The sequence below is a fragment of the Rhinolophus hipposideros genome, assembly GCF_964194185.1.
Source record: "Rhinolophus hipposideros genome assembly, chromosome: 6".
NCBI lineage: Eukaryota > Metazoa > Chordata > Mammalia > Chiroptera > Rhinolophidae > Rhinolophus > Rhinolophus hipposideros.
In genome coordinates, this window is record NC_138052.1 from 62,136,250 (window position 1) to 62,148,639 (window position 12,390).

The 12,390-nt window shown below is 35.6% G+C and overlaps 1 protein-coding gene across 1 annotated transcript in view; it reads left to right on the forward strand.

Annotated features, from left to right (window-relative positions):
- ANKAR (ankyrin and armadillo repeat containing) overlaps window positions 1–12,390 on the forward strand; it is a gene marked incomplete at its 3' end in the record, with an annotated part of 53,731 nt that overhangs the window by 5,327 nt on the left and 36,014 nt on the right. The window contains exons 3-8 of the mRNA XM_081050776.1: window positions 978–1,415; window positions 2,960–3,123; window positions 3,747–3,850; window positions 8,601–8,781; window positions 9,908–10,127; window positions 11,520–11,555. Of these exons, the coding sequence (XP_080906902.1) occupies window positions 978–1,415; window positions 2,960–3,123; window positions 3,747–3,850; window positions 8,601–8,781; window positions 9,908–10,127; window positions 11,520–11,555 (1,143 nt within the window). The remainder of the gene's footprint in view (window positions 1–977; window positions 1,416–2,959; window positions 3,124–3,746; window positions 3,851–8,600; window positions 8,782–9,907; window positions 10,128–11,519; window positions 11,556–12,390) is intronic.

Sequence of the window (12,390 nt, forward strand, 5' to 3'; positions counted from 1 at the left end):
GTGGTGAGAATTGGCTTGCTCCCACCCACTCCAACCCAGGAAGTTTTAGAGATTATCAACCATGCTCTGATTTATACTAAATTTTTTTAAACTGTCAGAAACACTAATATCTTTATAGTCTCTTATTTTACTCTTTTGCCAAAGGGAGATGAATCATAGTGGCTATTTTAAAAGTCCTAGAGTATTTCAGAAATTTATAGACAGATAGATGGATAGAGGAAGGGATGAAGGATGGAGAAAGGGAGGAAGAATTTGAGGGGGAAAAGGAGAAAGAAAGGGGGACATTTGATTTTATCATTTACACTTTAAGGAGCACATGTTACAAACTCCAGATTTTCTTCAAATTCATATTTTACAATTCTGAGTTATTTTCTCAAGCCTATTTAAAGGTAACATTATAAATGTAACTATCTTTAAAAAGAGAGCCCTTGATTTCATCATAACTGGGAAGAAAATGTAACAGGAAATTTGTCATTTATAACAGAGTAAAATCAAGTTTTAATTCTTATGTGATTTATCAGGATTAGTCAGCAGGCAAGTTCTTTATCGATTGTATATGTTTAGCTTCTGTTATCAGCAAGAAACAAAACAAAAAAAGTGTGTACTACAGCACTTGAAAAGCAAAGTATACTTTTTAGCACAAGTGAAAAATTGGTTCCCTGCTTAAAGGGAGATCACATTTTCTTGTTCTTCCATATTTTCCCTGATTTATTTTTTCCATTGTATTGTGTTTCTTTTACTTTAAAGAGAATGGAAACCCATTCTTTTTCATCGTACAAGCTTCCATCTTTAATTACTCTGCCAAACCACACATCTACCTGCTTTTCACCTTTAACAATTTTATTGGCATTTCGTTGTCTCTTTACCATCGTGTTACTAGGATTTCAAGATGAAACCCTGTGTTCAATCTACTGTACTGATCAAGAAGCCAAATATGAGGTTTTCACTATCTAAAATTTTTCTTTTTCACCATGAAGGTTTGATTGATATTACAAAGGATCCAGACTTTAACGGGATCTATGATGAAGGCATGAATGAAGATCCAACATACAATCCCAATTGCCCTGAAGAAAAAGCTGTATTTATGAAATATGCTGAAAATATTATGCTGAAGTTGACATTCACTACCACAGAAGTTCAACAGTATGAAAATGTTTTCATATTTGAAACAGCCTATTGGCTTACTAATGCTATAAAATACAATCAGGATTATCTTGATATTTGCACCTACCAGCGACTACAGCAAAGATTATATCTTCAAAAAAAAGTTATTCAAAAACACTTTGAGAAGAAAAAAGAAATCAGAAGAGAGATAGGATACCTAAAGTTAATATGTTTTCTGACTCCATTTCTACTAAGTTTAAAAAAGAAGATGAAAGTTCCATATTTAAGTAGTCTGCTTCAGCCTTTTTCAGGTAAGAGTATCACTAAAAATTAAATATGACATAGAGATATATATTAAATTTAAAATTAATTTTGTTTTAGTGTGTGGTTCTAAGTATGTAACCTAGCTGTCGCTTGTTAGAAAGAAATAATAAAATTTAATGTCTCCAAAATAATTAAATATACTTGGTATTTGTACGTTAGTACTTTGTATATTTTCATTACAATTATAAGCGATATTGAAAGACTTAAAACAAGTTCTGAGAAATTGGGAAATATGCCATGTTCAAGATAGGACAACACTGTGAATATGTCATACTTCATCCAAATTATTTTATAAATTCAAATGCACTTGTACTCAAAATCCCAATCATGTTTTTCATGAAAGTTTATAAATTGATTCTGAAATTAATATGGAGCACTAAAGAATTATGAATGGTCTTACATTTATGAAAGAGAGTTGAAAATATATTTTAAAACTTTAGTAATGTATTGGCACTGTAATTAGCAAATAGACCAATATATGCGAATAGAGAACTGAAATAGGATCATACTTATATGGAATTTGACAGGAATGTATGTAAACTATTTCTCCCACGCAGATTAGCACACAATTTATGTATTTTCTTTGGTGCCTAAACATGTGTGTTTATTATAGTGGGCTTCTATTCAGATGGCAAAGTTTCAGTAGAAATTTTGCAAATCATTTGCATTATGAGCATTTAAATGGTGAAGATTATTATCCATTATCTGTGAGCTATTTAAAAATGGAGTCATGACAACGCTTGTCCTGAGGTAGGGTAGGGGGATGGCACACATGTGGAGCTAAGAGGGCCTTGCTTAAACAAGATGTTGGCTATATCGGTAATGCTTTATTCCTTAGATTATTGGAAGCAAATATGACTAAATGTTAATAGTTAATTCCAGATGGTGAGATTAGGGTGTTATATTCATCTTTGCATTTTTCTGTACCTTTTACATTTCTCAAAATACATTATACGCTTTATATTGATGAAACCATATTCTGCTAACACGTTAGAATAGTGAACAAACCTTACTGAGATTTTAGAAAATTATTTTTTTAAAGAAGTGTTTTATGTGTGATTTCGTTACTTTCCAGAAAAGTCAGCTGATTATTTTTGTAATGTGAGAGATACCCACTTATTCCTTTTTAATGTCTCTTTTTACCTAAACTTGCTCAGGTAAGATTCTGCTTATTTAATTAACCAAAGCTTCTCTACAGCACAGAGTTTCAAATTTTTTCTGATAATTAGAAGATAATAGTCTTGAGTTCACATATAGAAATCAATAAGTAGAATGATGTTTTGACTATTCTTTTGGAATGTCTGCACAATGAAGCTACAGAAAATGCACAAAATATATAAGCATATTTTAATGCTTAAAAGATTCACTAAGAACATAAATAATCTATAGGCTGTGATTGCCAAGATATTCATTTCATGTGGATTTTTTCACTGTGCTTGTGTGAATGAGAATCTAGATCTCCAAATATAATGTTTATATGCTGTTTTTCACTTTTTAAATAAAAGGTTGTTTTCTTTTTTTCTTTTTTGAGATGACAAGGTTAAGACTGAGCGAGAATTACCTCCATTTATTTACGGACGAGATTTTAAGTGCCAGAATTTTCACTACAAAGAGGATCAGTATTTTCATGTTCATGGAGGAATTGAATTTGATATTACCACCCCTTCGATTGCGAATGCTTTGGAAGATTTTAAGGTTTAAATTATTATTGTTCCTGAAATGGTTTGTCATTTTCACAACTCTTTTATCTTATTCTCCATTCAGAAAGAGTCTCTGTTGGTACAGGAATTTAATATCTTCCCAACTCACTTATTTTTTTATACATTGAAATTAAGTGCAAACTATATCTAATGTACTGTTAGATGTCAGAGAGATAAAATGACAAATAAGCTAGGTACAACTATCATCCTTACAGAATTTACAGACCTCTAATGGACCATAGTTGCCCTAGAATCCTTAACCAAAAAGTGCAGTAGAAATCCCTAAACATACTCTAAATATTCTTCTATTTTCATCAAACATTAGTGTTAGAACAGAGATCCTCTAGAGTTTAGAAACAATAATTCTTCATCTGGAATTTAGTATAAATATTATACATTTCAACTGTCATTGCTTTTCTATCTTCTCTATATTTTCTTTCCTTTTGTATTTTTTCCTCACTCCCAAAGGAGGGTCAAATACATGCCACTATTATTAAGGTCTGATGGGATACTATATTAAAAATTTGTCATTTACATGTATAAAATTTCATCTAAAAGAAATCATAATTGTTTAGATTTGTTTAAAGATACATTTTAGTAATATAACTCATGTTTTAGAACAATGTAGAAAAAATACGGGAATGTGCTACCAATACATTTATAGAAGATTCTGGATACAAAGAATATTACTCAATACCAGTCATGGAATTTAATGGAAAAAGGTAAGGAACTTTCAGTAATTATTCACAGTAGCCACAAGTTGTTGAAAGTTAGCAGAAAACAAAGTGTAAAAATGCAAAGATTAACTTAAAACCTCAGCATGGCAATCCTAAACAGTATTAATCCCTATGAATGACATATGGCTTAAATGAAGTATTAAATGTTATATTTATTACTTTGTATACTTTGATACATTCTGTTTCACAATCCTTAGAGATGGTAATTAGTTCTTTTAATTAACACAATGGTTAAATGGGGATGAAGGTGGGTATCAAATCCTTTGGGCCCACTGAAAAGCAGTGGACTCAGCACACCCTTTTTTATTTCCATAAGGAATATGGTTTAAAATTCTCTTCCTCTGCTGGGTCTCTTTATGCTTGTCATCTTTTGAAGTAGTATGTTTGCTAGGGTCTTTAATATGTTGTGTTCTTGGATTTTCACATCTTGGACACTGAAGTTTGGAAATAGGGGCAATAGTGCTCAAAGGAAACAGGTTGGAGGTACAGACTTGAGATTTAAATGCACATAGGAGGTTTTGTTGTTATGTTGTCGTTTTCCCTTAAAGGCATGGAAGTAGTTGAGAGGATAATGCCAAGTCTGGAACTCTGGAGAATAACAGCTTTTAAAGCGTGTAGGAAGAAGGAAAGGAGAGCGGAAGAGACTGAGAAGGAACGATACAAGTAGAGGAAGACCAAGAAAGTATAATAGTTTGGAGGCCAAATGGGGAGACTTTTAAGAATATGGAAATAATTAAAAGCATTAAATTCAACATAATAAAAGTCCAAGTCAATTTAAGACTGAAAAGAGACCTCTAAATTTGGCAAAGACTTGGTACAAAGTTTTAATCGTGGTCACAAAAGACTATGTGTATTGAGTTGAAAGGTAAATTTGGGGAGAGTTCATGGGATGTGAAGAAGTAAAGACTGATTATCAAGCTCTTTCAAGACGCTTGGCAGTGAGGAAATAGAAATAAGGCAGAGGGAGAAATAGGATAAAGGATAGGTTGAGCTTTCCTCTGACTACTGTCTGGATGCACTCACGGTACTAGAGCTGAAGCCAAAGACTCTATGGCTAATGACCTCCATGATGTTGAAGGTAATTAAGTAGCAGATCTCATGCCTCTGGAATAGACGGTTGATGTGCTTCTGACTGGAAGAGGAATCTCTTGCTCAGCCATCCAACACTTGTTGACATATTCCATGTACGATCCTTGCCAAGCTAAATAGTATCGTGGAGGCACCTCTGAATAAAACTTTATTCTCCCAGGTTCTCCCAAGTTCCAGTGTCTGGCTGGGCACTAATGATACTGGGGATGCAGGAAAGCAGCTGGGATGAAAGCTGTAGTTGGTGAGAAGTTGTGGGTGAACGAGTCTGGTTGGCATACACACACTGCCATTGCCCCTTCAAGTATGTAATCATATTGTTCCAACGGGATGTTATGGTGGAATTGTTTCTCTAGTTTCTGACTAATGCACAGCATTTGATCATTAGTGTTGGTGAACTGTAGGTAGATGGATTTGAATTTGTAGGCTTTTAAAACCATCATAAGCTTGTTTTCTGATCCAGCCAGCATGGAGTAAAAAAAACAAGTGGAGTAACACTCAGTATTTTCCTGACTCCTATGTCAATTACTAGAGAACCTTCATATCCCTATACAATCTACCTCCACACAATTATTGCTAGGATCCTATATGCCCATTCTTGGGTACTCTGAGAGACCTTCAGTGTCCTCGCTTCCTGCTTGAGCTCCCTGTAATGATCCACTGATGGGCCCCTACAGTCCAATAGGCCCCATGCAGGAAATTCAACATAATGCTCTTGTCTGTGACACTGCCGCTCCTTGTTGTGAAGCTGGTGTCACCTCTGGGGCTGGCTCCTTTGGATGCCTACTAAGTAGCAGGCATCAATTGTTGAGGCATGTTGAAGCCAATCCAATGAAGTAAGGTGAATTTCTATTCCAATTTTATTGGTTTCAAAGAAATGCTGCCTGGAACCTCTAATACTTTGGTGCAAAAATCACTGTTTCAGTAGTTTTGCTTATACTTGTTTCTTTCTATGACATAGCAATCATTCTATGTTGGTGCTGGACCAGAGAATAATCTGAGTGATTGAAAACATGGCATCTCAAAATCTCCCATTTTCTTTGATTTTAAGGGCATTGTTCTTGGACCAAGCTCATGTATCTTGATATTCTCTTTCCTCAGAATGATTTGATTTCATAAGGGACTCCTAGTGCCTGTGAAAATGGGATCAGTGTCATTGGCCCTCTAGTCATGCCTGGACACATCTGAATCCTAGATTCATTTCTGACCCAGGTTAGGTTCTCCCACCGTACCAGCATCAAAAAAATAGGCATTGCAGTCAGATTCGCAGGACTTGGCAGTCCATGAAAGTAGAACTCATGAGTTATTAAGAAGGCAATGACTGGGGCAAATAGATGATTAGATACCGGTACTAAAATGTCCTATTTTGGAGAGAGCATACCAACATCATGATACTGTTGTGGATGTGAGAAGGCCGCTCAGAAATCAATGTAATGTGATAGTGGTGCGTCGGGGAAGTGTGGTGTTAGAAGCTCATCACCACAGTCCCTAAGCTGGGTATAGATTCTCGGGTTGAAGAATATGGAGGGAGTTATTTTCAAAATGAGGCTCCCCTATTTTCCCTGTTGATTAGACTTAAAGTTTTGAGTAAAAACACTGGTATGTCACTATGTGGTACTTGGATGAGGGTTTCCTCACAGCACTGACCTTCTGGGCTTTTTGTGCTTCTGGTGATCATCTCCGTGTGGGCTGGTGCTGCTGGCCTACAGCTCAGGTTGTATTTCCAATGTTGGTGGGGGTCAGACTTTCTCCTGGTAGAAAGACCTTCACCACCAATTGCTTCTCCTGTTTATAAGGTAGGACAGCCTCCTGTTGGTTGTAGATACTTGATTTGTATTGGATGAGTAAACTGAATTTCTAGAAGCAATCTGCACACCTTCCCTTGGTATTTGTTAAGTTTATAAAATCTGTTTTATTGCTTGAGCAGTGATCTAAGGGTGTATCACCAAGTGCCAGGGCCCCAGAGGTAGTCAGCATCTTCTGATCCCATAGTCGTTATCACACCCAGAGCCTGCTCCCTGGAGAAGTCCATGACAAGACAGAGGTTGCTGGCACTTGGATTCTACTGAGCAGAATGATGTAGAGCTAGGCCACTCGGGGACCAAGGCCATCCTCAGTGTGATCCCTTAGCCTAGGTGTCTGAAGGCAGTCTTGTGGGACTTGGGGTGTCTGTTTGTGGCATCCACTCTTAGCAGTGTGTCTAATACCAAGGGAAGGTAGCTGTTTTCTCCTAGAAATTTACTTTAGTCATCCAATAAGATTCAAACATCCAGGTCAGATCCATATAGCTCCTTAAGGCCTCAGAGCATATCACCACTGTAATTTGAAAGCCTTCAAATCCGAGTAGGATTCAGAATACCTGCTCCTTGGTTTTTGAAGGCTGAAGTCTAATAAGTTCGGCGAGTCCCCACTGATGAAGGTGGCACCTCCATAAGTCGGTGCCGACACACAAAGTGACAGGTCCCACCAGCTGGATTGGTACTGTACCAGTAAAGTGTGGGTGAAGACAGCATTTAGTTTATATTCTCGTGTTCTCGAGAGGATGGTAGATAAGAAGAATGACAACCTCAAATAAACATGAACAGGTCCACAGACATGCCTCCATCCATGCAAAGATCTATTCTATTCAGAAAACTTGGAGTGAAGTAAAGGTCAAGGAAGAAAGGGTATTAGCCTCTGACTAGTTCATAACAGACTGTGTCCCTAAGACCTTCTTTTAACTGACCCACAGGGCCCAGTGAGTCCTCGTCAGCTTGTGGGCAAGGAGTTTTCTTAGCTTAGAGAGTTACTGATTTACTTCCCTGAAAATTAGTGCAATTGAGCAAACGTCTTAGCACCCTTAGGAGAACTGGCAGTCCCTCAGCAGCAGAGTGAAGAGCCATTGAGGGGGTGACCACTGTCAAGAATACTGTATTTACAGCCATAAATATTTGCATTTAGAGCAGAAACCCAGGTTGTCTTAAGAGGCTTCTGTTGGCAGAGGTAGAATCAGCAGCTGAAATCTGGGCGTGGGAAAAGGTACCTCATGGGCAGACGTGAAGGACCACCATTTTTAATTTTTTTTTTAACCTGTGATGATAAGCAACCCTAGGGAAAAGAGTCACTCAGAATGTCGTCACTTTCCCATTCCCGTGTGATAGGGGACTGTGGCTGTTGCCTGCCTATATCTCAAGGACCTTGTGGGTTGAGGGTTTCTCTAGTCCACTGCTGCAGTGAGTAAAGGTCATGGAGCTGTTCCCCAAAGCATCATTCTAGGTCAGATTCAAGGTAAACTCTTGAGAACGAAAATGTAGATATAACTAGATTAAAGGAGTTAATATATAAATTTGTAAGAGCAGGATAAGCAGATGGTTAAAAGGTAAACCTAAAATTCCTTCAGTCAGAGTTAGGGCTTCGAGTGATTTAGGCAGTGTCCCAGGTCACTGAAGGACAGAATCAATTAGAAGGGCCAATATGGAGAAGATATTTGGTATAGAAAGACTTGATTAATAACACTTGATAATCATATTATTAAAATATTTACAATCAAGTACAATTTAAATGGTATTTTTGTATTTGTTATAAAAATAAAGTTTTGCCAACATAGAAAAAAATTAGCACATCACTTCAAAGTCAGAAAAATTTATCTTAAAATTTTCTTTTTTAATAGATACTATGTGATCTATTTTGAACTTGAAACTTTCTATCAGCAACTATATAAGACCCAGTGGTGGGGAGCCATAAATGAAATAATGAACAACCTGAGACCCAAAAGGCTTCCACTGACAGACGTTCAATTACATGAACAATTTAAGAAAAAATTTGGTTTCAAAAAAGCTATGAAATGCAAGGTATTTCAGTGATTACCACATAATTTAGCATAAGAAGTTATATATTATAGATAAGTTTATATCTCAAATTTTTATCTATGGATAAATAATAGGTTAAATAAAGGCTTCAATATGAAATAAACATTCCACATTTTAGCAGTTGAAAAGTTATACAATTCTAGATTATAAATTTCTGGCAGGGTTAGAAAACTACCTGTTAGTGAATGGGATTGTGATTAATCTTAATAATTGCTAATATTTACTGAATGATTACTTTGTATGCCAGGCACTATTATAAATCCTTTCAACAAACTCTTTCAAGGAACTCGTATTGTTATCATTCCTATTTTACAAATAAGAAATTTGAAGTGCAGCAAGTTAAGGATCTTTCCCAAATCACATAACTCATAAATAGCAGAACCAGGGGCTTCGGTCCTGGGAACCAAACCCAAGAAGTAAACCTAACATTACAAATCAAATCTCCATATCTGCTTCAACAAGCTTTGACTTATAGCTTCTAGACCTGATAAATTAAGTGGTGAGCTCACTAATTTCAAAGAGTACACTGGTACTTAGTTACCACATATTTGTTTAAATGCCCATAAACTTTATAAGTTAATAACACATTAGTTTAATTTTAAAATATTATGTGATCAGAATGTCTCACAGAAAAGGGTGACATTTTCACCTCTCCATTTTGAGACCTAGAGCAAAGAATACAAACTATTTCTGCAGCAACATATTTCAAGTTTCTAGACTTCTAAATTAGAGCTATCTTCTTAAATCAGAGAAAGAACCCGGTGATCTCCCTTTGTTTTTAAAGTACATCAGAAAGATACAAGTCTACCCTATTTTAATTGTCTCCAAAGAAGAAGGACCTGCAACTTCTTTCTTGAAACAGGGAGAGAGAAAAATAACTTCCTAAATATATTTTTTGAATTTTTAATTTTTGGTGTTTCTTTATAGCTCTAACAACTTCAATCATTCCCCACTGAGACATTTTCTAAATGGATCATGTGAAAATTCTACTGAAATTGAGCACCAGTTATGTGATTATATTAAACTATTTCATTGTCTTTTTTTTTTCCTTAATCAAACTTTAGGTGTATTTTGAAAAACCTAATTCTGGCTTTCTTCATAATTTTAGAGTATCCCATTTGGTATGAAGTCTGCTGTTGAAAGAGGATTATCTGCTGTTTTCCACACATTTAGCCGTAAAACCTCCAGCTCGACGATCAATGTTTCAGACGAGGCCGGCTATGCTATTTTCCATCATGCAGCTCTGCACAACAGAGTTTCTATTATATGCCAGCTGTGCAACGCTAACTTCAATGTCAATCAGAGACGCTTCATTATGTTTAGCCAAGGTATCATCAAATTTTGAATCTAAAATGTTTTTCTTTTACTTACCCCTATTCAGCATTAAGAATGCGTGTTGGTTTTAGAGCAAGGTTAAAATTTGGTATTGTTACCTAGAGCAAAATTGAGGGTTTTGTTTCATTTATCTCAGAGGAGCTCCTTTTAATTTTCTAAGTATCACTTATTGCTCCCTTATCTGCGGTTATTTATTTATTTACGGTGTCTCCCTCACTTGAATATAAGCTCCATAAAGGGCAAGGATTTGGTTTCCTTTGTCTGCCATGGTATCCTAGTGCCCAGAGGAAGGTCTAGCATTGGTAGGTGCTCAGGAAATCATGGTTGAATGAATGCATGGATGGATGGATCAATGCGGGGTAGCATTTGATAATCATTGACATAATATACAGAGATATGCTATAGAAATTCAGAGAAAAGGGAGATAAATAGAGATTCTAGCAGAACATCCATTTCTTATCCCAGGGTTCTCAACCACAGGATAGTTTCTTCATATTACATAAACTTAAATTGTCTTTAATAACAAAAATTTCCCCTATAATAATATTTTTTAGGATTAATGACCCCTTTAAGGCTATCCTCGTTTAAACTTTAAAGAACATTTTTTCCTGATTATTAGATATACATACTCATTTGTGTATCTTTGGAATATATTTAACCAGTATAAAAATAATAAAGTTGGAAATGAATGTGGAGGTCCTCCATAACTGAAGAGAGAAATAGAGATAAAGTGTCAGGAATGGCTGATGCAACAATATTGGCAATAAAAACGGGTGATTTTATATTTTACCTAGCTATCTTAATAAACTGTTAAATTTTCACACACCAAAACAAAATGTTCTAATATTTTAATATTAAGAGGCTTCTATTCCTCGATTAAAATATTCAATACAGAATGAACTTTGTTAAAGTAGAGCACAAATTCAGTCAAATGTAAATGCAATGGGGAACTATCATTTAAAGATGTGTTATATTTTAAGCTTTTTTTGGTGTAAAAAAAAATCTTTGGTAAACTAAAGCCTCTCATTCATTCTGTGACTGCTTGCATTGGCTGAGAATTGAGTAGATTTTGAAGTATGCAAAAATGTGTAACTCTGGCGGCAATGTCTATCTATTATTACTTAGCCAAAACTGCCTCAACTGTGAGTTTTCACCAGCCACTTGAGAGGCAGTGTTTCCGGGTCTTCTCTGACATAACCTCAGGTTCATGCAACATATCCAGATGTCTTGACCAAAAGTTATAACCAATCTTATTTGATGTAATCCTGTCATCTGTATCTAAACATAGTCCTTTTGTTCTTATCGATATGATTCTATTTTGGCTAATTTTGGAAACTCCTATATATTAATAATCATACTTCTATGCGTGTTCCCTTTTAAAACAGATTCATCAAAAATGGATGTGAAAAAAGAAAGAAATGGTAAGATATAAGTAAAATATTTGGTGCATTTTTAAATGTTATTGCATATGGTAAAACTTATAATATATAATCTCCAAAATGCTCTGTCTCATGAGAATGTCACATAATGATGTTTTGTTTACATTTTGAAGTATAAATTTTTCCTACCTCTGGTTATTTATTCATATTTCTCTTGTTTGTTTTTTTTTTCTTTCTCTCTTTTCTTTTTAACTGAAATTTGCAGTCACCTCTACATATTTCTATAAAGTCAGGTCCTAAAAGGGTTTTTAATGCCCTAAAAAAAAATAAACAAACAAATCCAGTTAATATTTAGATATGCTGCCATCTAGTGACAAATAATCTATGAGATCTGACGTATAAGTCACTTCTGACTGAGATGAGAGACTTAAGGATTGGATATAGAGAAAACAGAAAAAAATTTTAAGCTTACACGTTCTATCTCTATATCTAAGAAGCTATACTTTTATACTCTACATAAGATAATTCAGGGACGGTTTATTTTTAAAGAAACCATTTACAGAGACCTGAATTTTGTAAGGAAAGGGCAGTAGTTATTCAAAGTAGCCACTTAGCTTTGGTGGAGGAACAAAGCTAACCTGAAATGACCTCAGAGAAGGGAGAATAAGTATCAGAGAGAATAAGTATCCTGACTGACCTCATTCTCCTTCCTCCTCCAGGGTTGTCCACTGGCAGATACTGATAAGAAGCCAAAGGACAGGGGTTGCTAAATCTGCCAGGACAGAGCACAGGGAGGGTGGTAAAGGGAGGTGAGTGGGCCTGTAGGGGAAAAAAAGAAAGCTTATTAGCCCCACCGACACTGTAAGAATTTGCAGTT